Source organism: Spermophilus citellus (assembly GCF_964194105.1).
Source record: "Spermophilus citellus genome assembly, chromosome: 7".
NCBI lineage: Eukaryota > Metazoa > Chordata > Mammalia > Rodentia > Sciuridae > Spermophilus > Spermophilus citellus.
Window position 1 is genome coordinate 111,592,345 of NC_138188.1, and position 19,155 is coordinate 111,611,499.

At 32.0% G+C, this 19,155-nt stretch overlaps 1 protein-coding gene across 8 annotated transcripts in view; it reads right to left on the bottom strand.

The window, feature by feature from the left end:
- DLG1 (discs large MAGUK scaffold protein 1) overlaps positions 1-19,155 on the bottom strand; it is a 275,660-nt gene that overhangs the window by 21,862 nt on the left and 234,643 nt on the right. For 4 of the 8 annotated variants that reach the window (XM_081300853.1, XM_081300856.1, XM_081300851.1 and 1 more), the window contains 5 exons: positions 16,732-16,831; positions 7,746-7,787; positions 5,476-5,526; positions 3,239-3,340; positions 2,812-2,984 (listed from right to left, as the gene is read on the bottom strand). In XM_081300853.1, coding sequence (XP_081156979.1) covers positions 2,812-2,984; positions 3,239-3,340; positions 5,476-5,526; positions 7,746-7,787; positions 16,732-16,831 — 468 coding nt within the window. Of the gene's footprint in view, positions 1-2,811; positions 2,985-3,238; positions 3,341-5,475; positions 5,527-7,745; positions 7,788-16,018; positions 16,053-16,731; positions 16,832-19,155 lie in introns of all 8 variants that reach the window. The other 4 variants (XM_081300858.1, XM_081300855.1, XM_081300857.1 and 1 more) reach the window with 2 other exon arrangements.

Here is a 19,155-nt window from a genome sequence, read left to right on the forward strand (position 1 = left end):
TTCTTCTTTTTTCATGCATTTTATTCCTCCAGACTGCTTTTGCTTTCTACAGAGTTTGCCTCAAAAATATTCCACTGGAATTTGGTGTTTACTTTTATATTTCTCAGTAATTTGAAGTGTTATTATTTGTCTTTTAGTTAGGCTAAGGGTGTGGTTTGTAAATTTTAAATGAGAATTCGAAGGAAAGATATTCCAAAACAGTTACAACTCCAACTATTTTCTCTTCTTTCAAAGGAAAACTACTAGCTGGGTGCAGTGGTACATACCTGTAAACCCAGCATCTAGGGAGGCTGAGGCAGGAGGATCCTAAGTTTAAGGGTAGTTTAAGGCAATTTAGCAAGACCCTGTCTCAAAAAATAAATTGGTCTGGGTAGGTTTAGCTCAGTGCTAAAGTGCCCCCTGGGTTCAATCCCTGGTAACAAGAAATGGTGTGTGGTGGGGGTGGGGGGAGCAATAAGCCCCCCCAACAAACAAAAAACAAAGGGAAACTACTCTAATAGTAGCTGTCTATGTATGTACTATTTCCATTGTGTTTTAATGTTTAGTAAACATGAAATCCATAAATCATACAGACTATCCTATGATTTAAAAATTTGTATAAATGATATATTCATGCTATTGTTTGGATAAATGTTTCCCAAAGGTCCATAAGTAAAGGCCTGGTCCCCACAGTGGCAGTGTCGGGATGTGCTGTGAACCCTTTTAGGAGAGGACTTTTGTCACAGGTGGGGATGGGGGTATGCTTCAAAAGAACTTGGGACCCTATACATATTCTTGAAATGTGACTGCTTAATCAACATACACATTCCTGCCATGATGTGCTACAATCTGCCCTTATCAGATGCCAAACCATTGGGGTTGCCTGATCTTGGATTCTGAACCTCCACAACTATGAACTTAATAAATGTTTTCTCTTTATAAGGTTAATTGTCTCATATATTTCATTATAGTAATGCAAAACTGACTAATTCAATTCACTACTTTTTCTTTTTACTATTTTTATTTATCTATAATTAAAAATATAGAACAATACCCAAATCATGTGTATAGCCATAAAATAAATGCACCTATGTAACCAGCATCTGGTTACACAGATCATAAAACAAAATATTACCAGCACCACAGAACCACCTTGTATTCTCTTCTAAAGCCAAAGAAGCCAGGTAAAAAATAATGTAAACAACATAGGTCCACTTTATAAAGTTTAAAACCTGGAAAAATTAATTGATGATGAATTAAGTCACGATAGCACTTACTTTTCAGAAGGGAGGTAATAACTGAAAGAAGTGATTTCTGGGAACACACATGAACTTTTACTGTTCCAAACTTAATTAATTAAAATCAGAGTTATGTACTTTTGTGACTGGTGAAGGTCACTGATTATTTGTTAATTTTATTTAATAGCTACTTCACTAAGTTCTTTTATAGTATATATAGTTTATATATAAATTCCTTTGGGTTTTTCTGTGTGTATACACACACACACATACATACATATACTAAAAAAAGATAAAGCTGTTTACAAATATGTTTATATATATACATATATATCATATATATATGTATGTATATACATATACATACATATATATTTACATATACACACATCTGTAAACAGCTTTATCTTTTTTTTTAGTTCTTTGTTTTGTTTAGCTTCCTTGGCTAAAATTCCGAACACAGTGTTAAACAGTAGAGAGTGGGCATGTCTAGCCTCTGAGTTTGGTTGGGAAGCTACTTTTTGGCATAAACACAATGTTAATGAGTTATTCATTAGTTTCTACACCTTGAGTACTTAATTCTATCAAATGTCTTCTGCAAAGATAATAATTTTTTCTTTAGTTTGTAATATATTGTCTAATACCGAATTATCTTTGCATTTACTAAAATAAATTGTATTCAGTCATGATCAGTACTTTTTGAAAGTGGTGTTGGACTGTTTACTAATAAATCATTAAACTTTATGCACTGACATTCATGTCACTGGGCTAGAATTTTATTTTTGGTAATCTTTGTCAGGTTTTTCAATCTCAATAATTTGGAAAGGTTTCTTCTCTTTTTTTTTTTTGCAATTTAAAGTCAAGTCCAAGATTCTCTATTTAGTCTCTGCAATTGTTTAAGCAACACTGGGAATATTTGATCTTAAATGTTTGATAAAAATTACAATCTGGGCCTAATGCTCATTTTTGGTAGAAGATCCTTTAATTACTTGTTTCTTCTATGCCTGGTTTGTTTTGCTTTTTGTATGTATTACATTTTGGCAATTTGCAATTTCTCTTTAAAAAGATTTTTAATTTGTATAACATTTATTTGTATAAAAAGTCAGTTCAAAAAAAAAGTCTTGGTTTATATTTATTTCCCCTTGTCATTTTAAGTTTTTCTTATTTGTGCTTCCTCCCTTTTTTCTTAATCAGTTAGCTGATAGTTTTGTCTGAGCTTCCTTATCCTCCCAACCCTGTCATAGAATCAGCTTGTCAGTTTATTGGCTCTACTATTCTGGTTTTCTACCAATTGCTTTTTGCTTTTCTCCGTAGCGCTGGGGATCAATACTTTTTGCTTTTATCTTTACTAATTCCTTCTACAATTCACTATTATAATTCTTAGATTTACCAATGTGGATGCACTTAACTAGTGGGTATATTAGTTATTAGTTTATTCATTCTAGTTGCTGTATCCCACTATATGAATAAATCATAATTCATCTATTTTATGTTCTCCAAACATATGAAGCAAAAGTTCTATCCTATCACTCTTTAATACTGTCAAAGGCACACCGGATCAGAAACTATATTCTGGAATTACTTTGATGCTCACCTTTTCTGCTACTTCTCGAACAGACTGAACACTTGTTCCATAAAGATGATTGTTATACTGGCCAGCTTCAATGAATTTATGCTCCTGGATATCTTTTTCCATCTGCTCTCTTGAAGTCACAAAATGATAATCTCTGCCGTCTACCTCATAATCTCGTTTTGGTCTGGTTGTATCTTTAATAGAAAAAGAGCTTGGGGAGGTGTTTAATATTAAAAACACAATAAATCCATTTTTTATTTAAAATAATTACTTTGTAAACTTTAACACAACAGACATTAATTTAAATTGGAAAAAATAAAATAATACAGAGGGCAGAGAAATAATTGATAAAATAACTACAAATCATTAAAAATAATTATGTTTACTTTTATTACACAGTGACAGACAATTTAGAACAATAATTAAGAGTTTTATTTTGGTTACTCACGAGGAACACAGGATCCAAATTTGTCAGGAAATTCCGATATCAAGTCATCGTTTATTCTGTCTTTCATAGGTCCCAATATGATAACTGGTCGAGTATAATTAACTATAAAGACAAACTACATGTTAAAAGGAATAAACACAACAAACATTAATGTATTTTATTTCAACAGAGACCAAAAATATCCTGAATTGTCCTGAAAAATATTTTTCTTCTTTTACTATACCACTGTACCATCAACCAAGTTGACTAATTTGCTATTTCATAAACCTTTATTAAGATCAATCAACAAATACACGAAAAAGTGCTCACCATCTCTAGCAATCAGAGACAGGCAAACTAAAATTACTCTAAGATACCATCTCACTTCAGTAAGAATAGCAGCCATTATGAAGTCAAACAACAACAAGTGCTGGCGAGGATGCGGGGGGGGGGGAGGGGGAAGGTACACTCATACATTGCTGGTACAATGCAAATTGGTGCAGCCAACTTGGAAAGCAGTATGGAAATTCCTTGGAAAGCTGGGAATGGAACCACCATTTGACCCAGCTATTCCTTTTCTCAGACTATACCAAAAAGACTTAAAAAGAGCATACTACAGGGACACAGCCACATCAACGTTTACAGCAGCACAATTCACAATAGCTACACTGTGGACCCAACCCAGATGCCCTTCAATGAATGAACGGATTAAAAAAATGCGGCATTTATACACAATGGAATATTACTCAGCACTAAAAAATAACAAGATCATGGCATTTGCAGGGAAATGGATGGCATCAGAGCATATTATGCTAAGTGAAGTTAGCCAATCCCTAAAAAACAAAGGCTGAATGTCTTCTCTGATATAAGGGGGATGACTCAAAATGGGGTAGGGAGGAAGAGCATGAGAAGAAGATTACCACTAAATAGGGAAGAGAGGTGGGAGGGAAAGGGAGGGAGAAGGGGAATTGCACGGAAGATGGAAGGAGACCCTTATGGTTATACAGAATACATGTATGACGATATGAGGGAAAAAAAAAAAGAACTTTGTCACATTAGATTGGGTAGAGAGAAGTGGTAGGAGAGAGGGGAGGGGAAGGGAAGGGGGGGAAGGAAGGACAGCAGAATAAAATAGATATTATTATTGCTGTGGGTATATACATGACTGTATGACCAATGTGATTCTGCAATCTGGACACTCAGAAAAATGAGAAATTATACCCCATCTGATTCAAATGTATGATATGTCAAGATCATTGTACTGTCATGTGTAACTAATTAAAATTAAAAAAAAACCTGAAAAAAAACTCTTCAACTTGACTCAATTTCCTGCTATAAATCAACCAAATTAAATTAAGCATTTTTAGGAGATGTTTCCATATATTGCTAATATTATGTCATTATAAATGAGGAAAAAAGTGTTTTACTGATTTTTAAAATCCTATTAATTTTTGTGGTACTGGGGATTGACTCTAGGGGTGCTCTACCACTGACCTACATCTCTAGCCTCCTTTAAAATTTTTATTTTGAGACAGGGTCCTGCTAAATTGCCAAGGCTGGCTTTGAACTTATGATCCTCCTATCTCAGGCTCCCAAGTAGATGGGATTATAGACATGTGCAACTGTGCCTGGCTACTGATGGTTTTTGAAGCAGAAATTGTAAGGAAGCAGAGCAAAGAAGGGCAAAACAGAAATTGAGTGTACAAAGTGATGTAATCACAGTAGTGATTTAGAAAGATGATCTAACAGAATGTATATAATAGGTTGTAAGGAGTGATTAGAGAATCAGAACTACTATTGTGGTAGGAGGGATGAAAAGGAAATTGTTAGTAAGAAAGATATGACAGAAGTAGAATAAATAGGGACTAGAACTTGACTGGATGAGGAAGATAAGGAATAGAGAAAAGTCAAAGATTGCTTCTAAGATTAATAAAAAAAATGCTTATTGAAAGGACAGTGATGCTATTATGAATGGTGGAAGGTTGCTTAGGAAGTAAAATGCTAATATAAATCATATTTATAATAAACTTTATATTATTTCTAATATACTGTGTTAAAACCATGTTTCCTAAAATTCATGTAATAAATTTCTACACATATCCATATAGTAAAAATGTACTAAATGTACTAAAATGTACATTTAAAAATGTATTAAAATTCTAATATAACAATTTTTTAAGGCATGAGACAGAACTGTTTTCCAAATTAAGATATTAAAAAAAAAATAAGACTATAAGACATCAATGGGCTTTACAAACCTTCTTGTTGATTCACTGGTTCATAAGACAACACATATTCTTCTTGACCACCTATCAGAAATTAAAGCATAGATAAGAAAATTTGGAATGATAACTTGCTAATTTAATTCTTTATAGATACCATATGAATTATTAAAACTTTCTTGAGAAAATGGCAAAGATGTAGAAAAAGGTAATTTATATCATATCTTAACTGTAAGATTTAGTTGAAAATAGACAAATTATTAGGTCATAAAAACAAGTTTGATAAATATAAAACAAAATATAAATGTGCTATTTATTCAAGGACTATCTTTGTTATTCTACTATTAAAAATGTGCTCCTTTTCTGGGTCTACCAATTATAATATTTAAGAGTATATTTTATTTTAAAAATAATTGCAACTATCTTACAATTAAAAATTTTGAATACAACAGTAAAACTGTCACTATTTCACTGATGAAAAAATTCACTGATTATTCTACTTTTCAATTTCTTTACTTATTTATTTATTTTTTGATGTTGGAGATTGAACCTGGGGCTGCATACATGCTAGCTCTACTACTAAGCTAAATTGCCCACCCTTAATTCAAAGTTGAAAAACATCAGTTAAAGTGAGTTAAAGAATAACTTTAGATAAAACTAAATACTTTCCTTCCAACAAAATACATTTTCCCTTGATCTTAAAACCACATTAGAAATTAAAGCTTCTGAAGGTTAAATTAAAGGTTTAGCTCTTAGGAAATATATTAAATAAAAGAGCCTGCAATTAATATCTGAACTCAGCGAAAAGAAAAAGTTTCTAACAAAAACACACATATAGAAAACAAACCAGAATCCAAGCATTATTAACAAAAGCAACAAAAATTGGTTAATGTATTTGAAGATTTTCTTTTTATCAAGATTCTATAAAAACTTTATCAGTAATTTTGTCATTGACTTATACTGTGCATCTACAGTTATAGGTCTTTTAAGTTCACATACTGGGTTAATATTCTTTACTACTTTAAAATGCATTTTTTTGTTTTAATTTCATTATTATAATATATTAAACAGATATTTTATAAGCTGAATTATAAAAAACTAGATATAAAACATAGTTTACACACTAGCAAAAACATGCAATTTGAATATTCCACACCTTAATAATTCATGCAAATGGTGAAAGAGACAGTATATACTTTCATTACCTCTTTTGAGTCTAGAAAGCCACTTATTATTCTATAGTGGGTTCCAGTTATAAGTTAATACAATGCTGAAATATAAGAAATCACATGCCCACAATAAAAAGAAAAAATATTAAGTAACTCTTACATAGAAAAAAATAGTCAATTAAATAAATGAGGGTTAAAAGTATATATTGTCAACATGAAAAAATACTGGGGATAGATATTAACAGGATGGACCTTTAGAGCAGCCATACTCATCTGTAATCAAGATTACTTTCATGTTAGAGAGCAGTTAAAAAAAAAAAAAGAAGTTAAAAAAGCAATTTTAATTTTTAAGGTGCTACAACTGGTAATTTATGTACTTTCCCCTCCTCCCATGCCCCAATCTGTTTAAAAACTTGACATGCTTCTAAAGTTCACTTAACAATACCAAGAATATACTACAAAACACCAAGAAAGAAAACAGTATTACTTTTTAAGCAATGGTTTAAAAATTTTCCTTTCTTACTTCTTACGTTCACCATACAGGTGGTGATAAATAATGACTAGACCCAGATAACTCCTGGTGAGGCAGAGTAAGAAAGGAAATAAAGTTGGTTATGATTTAGCATTACTAAAAAAACATTATTTTAAATCCCATGTTAAAAAGACAATTACAAAACAAAATATCAAAATACAAGTTAATGTCCCAATTAACCAGATGAAAATTTACTTTTTTATATTAAAACTTCAGAAATTAATTTAATGTATACACTGAATATTCCTTATCCCAAATGCTTGTTTCAGATTTTAAGGTTATTTTTTTTTATTTTGAAATATTTGCATAGAAGTTACAAGCTGAGTATCCTTAATTTGAAAACCTGAAATCCAAAATGCTCCAGAGTCATAAAGTTTTTGATCATCACATTGGTACTGAAAAGTTTCTTTCATTTTTGGATCAGAGATGCTGAACCTGTAGTATGATTTTATTTTTGCAAGTACATAATTTGTCTTGGCTTTTCCTGATTTTAAAATATTAAACATCTGATTTTCAGTTTATAGAAGACACTGTTAAGGAAAAGGCTACCCAAAGAATGCGTAGTATTTCAGATAACAAAAGAACAAGTAATTTAAAACACTTACGGTAACTACTTTCACTATCGCTGGCATTAGAAGTTACATGCTCTGAAATTGCAGGACAATGAAAAAAATAAAGAAAACACAGTGTCATGAATATAAAAAACTGATAAAAGCAAATTATTAAAATAAAACATTAAAATAAAACATGATGACATTACAAAATGTTGAGATATAAAGTTTTAAAAAGTATTTTTGATTTTCTGAAGTTTAATTTTTTTCAAATAAACAAGAATCAGAAAGGGCAAATACCTGTAATTAAGGATAACACTATTTTTTATACAACACTTTACAAACAAAATCTATATAATTAATAGTAAGTACAATATGACAAAGAAAGTATATTTGGCATCACTGAATTTAGTTTATGAAACAGTTAAGGACCAGGAAAGGAGACAAATTATATTTGAATAAATAGCTGCCCATATTAATGAAGAAATGTCTTTGTAATTTAAAAATAGATTTTGTTTTTCAGTATAGCCTCTTTCTTGTTGCTGAAGAGAAATGAAAATCTATATTTTTGAGATTATAAAAAGCATTTTAGACATCAAATTAAATGTCTCATAAAAAGTTAAAGGGAAGAGAATTCTACAGCTTGGGAATTACATTTTAAAATAGACCAGTATTTCTTAGAAACTCCACCTTAATAAAATTAACAGTAGATGCTTTGTAGAACATTGAAAAAAAATTCATTAGAAACAAAAATATCTATTAAAAAATTGCCTGATCTTTCCTCTTCAAAGTGACCCCATTTCATAACTTCATTAAACAGGCACTCTTCTTATATATGTAAATGTAATCTTTCAATAAATATCTTCCTTCAATAAAGAAGAGACTAACTTTGTTTTTGGTACTAGGGATTGAACCCAGGGATATTATTAACACAGATTAATAACACATTATTAACTCTATCCCTTTTTATTTTTTCTTTTAAGTCAGGGTTTTGTCAATATGCTGAGGGTCTTACTAAATTTCCCAAGCTGGCCTTGAACTTTTAGATTCCTCAGCCAGCCTCCCTGAGTTGCTGGGATTACAGATGTGCAGCACTGTACCCACTCAAGACTAATAATTTTATTTATGTATGTGCTTTTTTGTATACTTTTATTTATAAAAGTATAAAAAAAATTTAATGAAAGGTAAACCTAAATTGCTGTTAGGGAAAGAAAATAAAAATTTAAGGACAACAAAAAAGTCCGAGGATAAATATTTGCTATGCCATAACACCTACTAGGTAGGCTTCTTAAAATCAAATAGCACTATGGGCACATACAGAGAAATGGCAGATCCTTAAGATTTCAAGTTAAAACAACAACAACAACAACAAACAACAACAACAATTCTTGGTTTGAAAAAAAATGTTTTTGAATTGCTATCATAGTGAAAAGTAAGTCTATTATTCTAATTTACAAAAGACAAGTTGTAACTTTATCATGGTTACTGCAAGTAGAATTGACTAATATATGATAAGCACACGTAAAATGGTGTTTATTTTTCAGCTTACATTTAAAAATTTATTTTCATGTTACTACAAAGACTTCAAAACAATTATTTAAAAGTGTACAATATTGGGTTGGTTCAGTGATGGAGTGCTTGACTAGTATATGTGAGGCACTGGGTTCAAGCCTCAGCAACATATAAAAATAAATTAATAAGATAAAGGTATTGTATCTGTCTACAAAAAAAAACCTTTTAAAGGTTAAATCTTTTAAATATTAGATTACATTGGATTTGTTATTATTTAGACATTTTAGTATATCTTAAACTGTTTTGTTTTTATAATTATCAACAATTATAAATGCTTTTATTTTATAACTTTTTACCTGTCCTGTCCGCTTCCCCCTCGCCCCTTTCTGGGGATTGAACCCAAGGGCACTAACCATTTAGCCACATCCCAGTGTTTTTTTGTTTTTTTTTATTTTGAGACAGGGCCTCACTAAGTTGCTTAAGGACTCACTAAATTGCAGAGTTTGGTTTTGAACTTGCAATCCTCCTGCCTCAGCCTCCCAAGCCACGGGATTACAGGTGTGCGTAACTACACCTAGCTCTGTCCTATTTTCTTAAAATTCATTCCCAGAAGTCGGAATGTCACATTAAAAAAAGAAAAATCTTAAATTTACAAATTAGAGATTATAGACTATATAGTCTCTAATTTGTAAAAGAAAGAAAAATTAGTTATTGCAATGGAGTGGAGAGGGGGAAGTAAGAGTGCTGAAGAAAAATTAATTGAGATAATAATTATGGAAGACAGGTAAATAAATACTTGTGGGGTTTATTTTTACTATTCTACCATTGAATGCATATGACATGTTATATAATAGAAATTTAAAGATACTATTATACTCTTATTCTATCTTTTTTATTTTGGATTCACCTACTCACCTGGAACTCTTTAAGACTGCCAAAAGCTATTCAATAATCAAAATCTGCAGGCTCTTTCAAATACTCTTTTATTTAGCTCCTTTATAATAAAACCTTGCTATTAAAAGTCTGGGCCTTGGATTACCATCATCATAATCATGGTGTGAGAATTTGTTAGAAAGGTAACATGATTTTTCGTCCCTGACAATTAAAAATAAATTTTGGGTTTGGGATTTAGCTCAGTGGAAGAGGGCTTTGCCTAGCAGCATGAATCCCTTGGTTCAATCCCAGCACTGCCAATACTAACAACAACAAAACAAACAAGCAAACAACAACAACAATAAAGAACCAGAAATAAAACAACAACATCAAAACTTCCTGAAGGCACTTTACCAAAGAAGGTATTCGAATGGCCAAAAAAATATAGAAAAAAGTCGTTCAAATTTACTTTAAAAATTTACTATTAGGGAAATGCAAATTAAAATGACAAGGAATATTTCTACCATGTACCAGAATGGCTAAAATAAAACAAAATAAAACAAATAAACATGCTAAAAACATAGACAAGGATATGTAGCAAATGAAATATACTGGAGATAGGCAAATTGGTAAAAATATTTTGGAAAACTATCCATTAAGGACTGGTTCCATCCAGGACCTGGGAGAGGACCAAAATCTGAGGATGCAAAAGTCACTTCTATAAAATAGTTCAGTGTTTACACGTAATCTAGGCACACCCTCCCATATACTTTGTTTTTTGAGGGGTGCTGGGATGGATCCTGGGGCCTCTTGCAATGCAGGCAAATGCTGTACCACTGAGTTACATCCTCAGCATTCTCCCATAAACTTTAAATTAATGTTTGGATTACTTAATACCGAATACACTGTAAATGCTATTTAATAAATAGTTGTTACACAGTATAATTTAGGGAATAATGAGAAAAAAAATGTCTCTGCGTACACACATAACCATCACAGATCTACAATTACACAAGAAGATAGAAAGCAAATGATGCTCAAACAAGCACTAGAGAGACTGAAGATCTGTGAAATGGTAGGAGGCTTCAGAAGGTTATGCCCACATATCACCCCATTTGCATGGATTCAGTGTAATGTTTAGTAAACACAGCAACTTCAAGTTTTGTGTTTTGCAAATTTATGGAACCCCCCTCAATATTTTCAGCCCATGATTGGATGAATACACAGATGTGGAACCCATTGATACAGAAGACTAACTATACCTATTACAGCTGGACACATGCATATGACCCAGCAATTCTGTCCTTTCCTACTTATTTGTCCCAAAGAAAGGCAATATGTAGGGTCACCAAAAGCCACGTACAAGAATGTTTGAAACAACTATTTGAAATAACCCCCAACATTTTATTTGCATATCTGAGCATATGTACACTTTCATATTACTTTTTCATTTATATATTAAGCATTTCCCATGTCATTTTCAGAATGATTTTCAATGGTTACATAAAACTACAAAGTATGGGTAATTTATACTTCATTAACCATTTCCCCACTAAGTCATTTTAGGATAGTTTCAATTTTATTTTTTTGCTGTTATTTCTAAATAATGATAAACATTCAAATATAATAAGTATTTATCTCCATTGCTCATTATGTCCTTAGGATAATTCCCTGAAGAGAATTTAGTGGGTCAAAAGATGCTTTTCCAGAAAGATTATACCTATGTTAAAGAGAAGCCATTTCATAGAACCATCTACTTATCACTGGAGTTTCCTTTATTCTGTTTATTGATTACTAGGAAACTTATTAAACATTTTTATATATGCTTATTTAATTTGCTGATCTTTTTTTTTTTTTTTTGTACCAGGAATTGAGCCTAGGGGATCTTAACCACTCAGCCACATGCCCAACCTGGCACCCCTCCTTTTTTTTTTTTTAACTGTCACTTTATTTCATATAAAAGTTACACTGAGAGGAGAGTAGAGTCAAGTATACTTGATCTGCACATCTGCCCGCTCACGGGGTGCAGCCACCTGGTAATGATTCTGACTGATGCTCAGGATATAAACGGTAAGAACCTCCCGCAGAAGCCCAGCGCCGTGTCTGGTCCAGACACAGATGTGACAGTCAATGTGCAAAACAATCTTTGCAGCTCACTGTCCTGGGTCACCCCTGCTGCACTGTTCCTCTGGCTGTGACAGTTCACGCCTCTGCAGTGACTCAGTCCCAAGATCTGCCACATGGTCAGGACCAGCTCAGCAGTCCCCTCTAGTTTGCCTCCACAGCAGGAGATGCCCAGGGGAGGACCCAACACCTTTTAAAATTATTTTTTATTTAGAGGTAGGGTTTCTCTAAGTTGCTTAGGGTCTCGTTAAATTGCTGAGGCTGACTTTGAACTCATGATCATCCTGCTCAGCTTCCTGAGTGCTGGAATAACAGGTGTGCACCACCACTCCTAGCTTTGCTTATCTTTTGAGCAATCCTGTTGCTATAGTTTGGATCTGCAGCTTCTCCAAAAGACCCACATTTTAAGGCTTGGTCCCAGTGTGACACTACTGGGAGGTGGTAGAAACTTTCAGATGTGGGGCTCCATGGAGGTTTCAGATCAATGGGGGAGGGTATGACTTTGAAGGAGACTACAGTGCTTCAGATCCTACTTTCTTTTTTTGCTTCTCAGTTATCATGTAGTTTAGTAGCTTGCTCCACCATGTACTCCCCACCATGATGTGCTGCTTTGCCACAGGCCCCAAAATAAGAGGGCCAATCTATAATGGACCAGAACCTCCAAAACCGTGAGCCCAAATAATCTAAGTTGATCAATCAAGTATTTGTTAAATTAATGGGAAAGCTAACGTGTTTGTATTATCTTCTGTCTAGTTTTCTAATGGACAGTTAGGTCTGTTTCTTACTGATTCAAAATTTATAGTATAAGAATATCATCCCTTTAATATACATGATGCAAATATATTCATATTTTCATTTTTTTATTTATGATATTTAAAATAACCACAAACATTTCAAATCCTCTAACCAAGTTTCCACCTTTCTACTTAAGTATTTCTTCCTGACAGTTTGCTCTCCCTGAATACTACATCATCAATCCCAAGCAATACGACTACGCTTATATTTTATTTAAAACACAAATAAGTCTGATTTTGGCATCTAAGAGCTGTGCAGAATTTTGCTAAAATAGGTCTTTAGAATGAGAAGAAAGGAAAGAGATATGTAACAGGAAAATTGTGTGCTTGAGAAGAGATTTTGAGGTGTTTGACAAAATGGGAAATTGTAAAAATGAAAAGATTGTCACAAATGCACCTTATATATCTTCTATTGGGCTAAATTTCCTATTTTGTCTCTGTTAAAGGAATCTTACCCAGTTTTATTGCCTTGAGCTCCTTCAGAATTGCATCCTTAAAGCATAAAAGTAATACAGGTTTCTGTTTCTAGTTTTAAATTAAGATGGTGATTTAGCTATACTCTTGTAGACTTCTACTGTATGTGTTAGTCCTGCTAGTCAGAATCGTGTAAGTAAAAGCAATTTCTCTCACTGTTTTTTCAATTGTCAAGACCGCAAATCAATAATTTATCAGTCTCTTGGATTCATATATATGAAAAGCATTCTACGATATCACTTTTGTTTCTCAGCTCGTCAATTAAATATCTTATTTTTCATAGGTTGTGTGTATTTACATATGGATATACATTTTCCTTGATATTCAGTATTATTCTACATATTTTAAATAGGTTATTCTATGTCTCTGGAATAACTTACTCTGCAGATTCCTTAGGTGAGTTCTGTTCCAACAAGGTTTAATGACTACCTATATTAGGTTGAATGTATTTTCTTATTTTAAAATCTCACAGGATTTTGTTTAATTTTCTCTATACAAAATATAGATAACTAAGGCCATATGTAACATCTCATAATTCCTATGAGATGAAGCAATACCTATTATTCAAGTGACCTTAAGTTACTGTCCAGAAAGTCAAACCTTTTCTAAGTCTGATAATTAGTTACCATTTTTCATATTGTTCTGCTTCCCAAATTCCAACCCTTAGTTAGAACCAGAGATATAATGTCAGGTTATAATTATAACAGTATCAATATGGGAACCAAGTTCTTCATTTAGTTCCTTTTCCTAGAAGTGTTCCACAGATCTCTGTTATCTCAATGATGGTAAAAATGGGTAAGTACATTTGCTGATTCATATCACTTCTAAATATATATCAATCTCAAAATAATCTCAAAATAAATTCTATAGCATCTATAATCTGTGAAAATGATTTTCTAGTTTTGAAGATTGTTTTCCCCCCCTTAAATGTAAGAGATTTAAAAAAATGGATGCCACTATTAATAAAAAAAAATCTATGGTCCTTACAAAATTTTAAAAAGGCACATGTAAAAATAACAAAGTATGCCTAATAGAAAAAATTATACATAAAGTAAACTGTCCTCAACCTAATGCATATCTAAATCCTAAGGTTGAAATAAATGCCTACAGTTTAGATTAATATTACAATATAAAGTTACCATAAATCAGGAGAAAAAGTCTGTGAAACTGAATGTTTATTAATGTAGATCTTAGAAAGCTCACAGAATTGGCTATATCCTTTTTTGTAAATGTGCATTTCTTTAATTTTAAAAAATATACACAGGAGAAGCCATGTGTTTTACATAGGAATACACACATCACAAAGCATTTCTTATAATTTTTCAAAACTCTTATTATATCAGTCTAAAATTTACAAATTAAATATATCAGAATTTTAAAAAGTCAAGTGAAATCCCTGAAACTACTAGATATGCTCAACTTTTTCCAAAATCAAATGAACAGAGAATGAGTATGGTGTGTGTTAAGTTGGGTTTATTGCCTATAATCTATAAGATAAAACTTTATTGTGCCTTTGCAAACAGGATACATCTCTTAGAAAACAGATCAGAATCGTCCATACATAGAACTCTATATGATAGATTACAGTGCAACACTGGCTATATTCTTAATGACCAATGAATTACAAAAAAATAAGTTTTCAAAAAGCTTAATGATCCAAATGAAAAGAACTATTTAGAATAAAATTTAGCCTAAAGATTATTTATGATTCACTGTACCTAAAGTTACTGAGTAGTATATGGCAAATTTTCATAAAGAAGTAATTTGAGATCAACCAAATTTAAAATTTTGTCTGCAAAATTTATGTAAGTAAATTTTGCTTCAGTAGTTCATTTGAACATTTACTGAATTCCTTGTGTATAACAACTTCTGTGCCAAATTCTATATAAAGATTAAGTACTAGCTAGAAAATTTAGAATACTAAAACAACAAAACCCCAAAACAGATAAGATATTGATTTAAAGGAAAACCAAAGGATAACATTTCTTGTAACTCTTCTCATTGCTTATAATCGCCTCAGAAAAGAGGTATATAATTTCCCTCCAAAATTGCTATTTGAACTTGTCTGCAATTCTTCTCTAATAATTAAAATCTACTGTTTTATAATTTTACATAACAATGCTTTTCTAATGCATAATCAAAGTGATTCTAACAACAACAAAAAGGACACAAAACTCTAAGGGAGCATATTTCTATATTCTGATAATGAGAGCAGGGAGTACTATTAAAAAAAAAAAAACTAAAAAAGTCTATATATTAAAAACTCCCTAGAAAAAGTGACTGCCATAAAAATTACAAAAAGGAAAATATAATTGTGAGCAGGTAAATTTCAAATGACATGTAAAAAATGGAGTGTAAGAAAAACAAAAAGTATGTATTATAGAAATAAAAATCCCAAGTGTGTTATAAACAGTGAAAAGTCTAAAAGCAATCTAAATCACACACCTCCTTATGCCAGAAGGGCACTACCACGAATCTCAAATTTATCTGAATAAGGTAGGTCTGTAGATGGAGGTTAAAAAATAACTTGGGAGTATTTTGATCACTTACTCAGGCCTTTTGATCCCATGTCGTCAGGGATCTCCTGTAGAGAGTAGTCCCCAGAGAGCAAGCAATAAAAAGATAATCAAAGAAAATAGTTGTCAGTAATACATAAAATTGGTGCTACAGTAAGAGACAGTTCCAAGACCATTACAGGTGCACATATGTTACAGAGCATTTTTATAGATTTCAGAAAGTTTGGAAATGAAATGAAATGTAATCTATAAAAGGATGGAAGTTTTAGTTTAGAGACTGATTAAGGCCGAGGTGCAAAATTCAAGGACATTTCTTGCTATTCTTAAAATTTACATTGTCTACACATAATAAAGAAAGGGGATAAAATGGAATGATTCCAGATGACCTAATATTTAAAGATTGGTGAGGCCATACCTAGAAATCAGGTATCTATGTTTTTCTTCCAAAACATTATTTGAATGTCTGTTTTTTAAAAATAAGAACTCTTATTTCAAATAATTCTATTTATTTTTTATATGTTTAAATTATAAACACATAATTCAAAAACACTGCTTAAGAGTTCCTAAGGTGCCAGAAAAGGTTAAGATTGGTATACAAATGAATTTATGCCTGTTAACATTTCCCCTGGACAACACAATTAGTAACCTGTTGCAGCTCTTGAAACTGTCTCCATGGTAACAACCAACTGCAGGGCAGTAGGTCCCTCTACATTTATTTTCAGTTGACCACTGGATCCACATACTTACGGTCAGCATCACTTGTTTCCTGCTCACTCTGGTCCTTGTTCTTGTAGAAGGGAAATTTTCGGGAAAAGAGGTTCTTTTTACGCTTGTCATTGAATGACTGCTGAAGAAGAGAAGGAGGGGCAAAACAAAGGGATGTCTACTGTCTGTGTGTACAAAGGCCCAGCCTAGCAGCTCTGTGGAATCTGACTCCTGTGACCACAGTGTGCAGTTTGTATGAATTTTACTTAATCATATAAAAAATAAATTTCTAATTTTGTATAAACTCCTCTAACATTTTACAAATTAAAATATTAAAAAAATTTTAAAGAGCACAATTCAGTTATACCTTACAATAAGGAATGCTACTTGACAAAAAAAAAAGGTAAAGAATAAATCAGATTACTATAATAGCATGAATCAAGCTAATATTTGTTTACATGAATCCATAAGTTTCAAGAAAAATATCCAAGTATGGTGCTAGGTGCTCTATTATAAAATTTATTTTTAATGTTATTTTGTTGCTCAACTTTTTTTGCGTGTTAGGTTGTAATCTTCATTTTACTTTGGACCACAGTTTTTCCCTTATCCCTTCGTTTGTGGCTATACTAACAACAGAAAGGCTACCATTGAAAAAAAGAAGTAAATGAAAAAATTGAGTAAGTTGCTAATGCTAAATACTTAAAAACACACAATCTCATTTTCTTTTTGGAGGAGGAAAAAGATAATTAAATGCTTATGGCATGAATTAGAAAATGGAAAGAAAACTAAAAGGTCCATCAGGCATACATACAGAGTCCAAAAGAAGATTTTTCACTGTTATCTTAGCCAAGGAAGAAGAGTCAAGACTCTTGGCCAACTTGAACATTGTTACAACTGATTTATTTGTTTTTAAGCTGCACTGCACTTATCTATTTTGAAAAGTATATATAAATAAATAAAATAGAACCACATTCAGTCCATTGGCACCATACTCTGCATAGAGAATAAAAAGGTTAGTGCCTGTCAAGGTCACAAAGAAAATTAAAGATTTTAATAGTCTATTAGATAATTGCTATGAGAGAACTGAGCAACTGATTTAATATTCTTCACTGCCCACAGAAGGATGATGAGGCTATTAAAGAGAAATGGCTTCTTTTTTAATTTCTCTGCAATAGGCATTCATATTTAAAAGAAAAATGTCCTAACTTACCAGTGACAATATAACTTATTGTTATTATTATTATTATTTGAGAGTGGAGGGCATAATATAAAGGACATAATATTTTTTCACTTTTTTTTTTTTTTTTTTTTGGGTGGTGCTAGGGATTGAACTCATGGTCTCACACATGCTAGTGTTCTATCATAAGGCCATACCTCCGGCTCCAAAAGGATACAGATTTTGTTCTCATTTTTCTTGAGTTTATTCATGTCATAAGATGCTACATTAGATTCCCCCTATTTGCAATTCTGCTTTTTGTGATTGGATAATTTCAGAAACAAATGGTTCTAAGTGTTAAATTGTACACTGATTTGAGTAGCATGATGAAATCTCATGCTACCCTGCTCTGCCCTGCCCAGGGTGTGTTCAGTATCTATCTTGGTTAGCAGATTCACTGTCTCGGTGTCATAGTGCTTGTGTTCAAGTAACCCTTATTTTATTTAATAATGGCCTCAAAGCACAAGAGTAGTTATGCTGGCAGTTTGATTACAATATAATGTTATAATTATTCTATTATTTTTACATATTTGTTGTTAATCCCCTACTGTGCCTAATTTATAAATTAAACTTTACTCATAGGTATGAATCTATAGAAAAACCACAGTGGATGTAGAGTTTGGTACAATCCATGGTTTCAGGCATCCACAAGGGAGTCTTGGAATATACTCTTCATGGACAAGGTGGGGAGACTACTGCACATAACTGTTTTAAAGTATATCAATGCCAGGCAATAGGTTTTGGGCATTCCCTTTTTTTGAAGCATGTGATGCTGGCAATTAAGGTACTAAAGTTAGTTAAAGTAATTTTTAGCTTCAATTATAATGGGAGAATTTTGAAAAGAAACTTTACAAAAACAAGGTTAAGCTTTCATTTTTACCTTTTCATATAATAATTCATGATTAATTCAATCATTAGCCAAGCAGACTACCTTAAATTTTCAATCTTAAAACTTTTTGTATTTTTATTTTTTAGTTGTTATGTACATTTTATTTATTTATTTATATGTGGTGCTGAGAATTGAGCCCAGTGCCTCACAACCCCAGCCCCTCAACCTTAAATTTTGAAGGCTCTGAGGAACTAGATTAAAAACTCTAAGCAGAGGTAAAAAATAATGAGAAAAAACACCATGGATAAATCTGGACTTATAACTGTTTTATAAATGGTCAAGTAGCATCAAATGAATAAAAATCTTCCCTTGAAATTTTAGAAAGGAGAGAAGAAAATGTAAGTTTCAGTAGAGAATAATT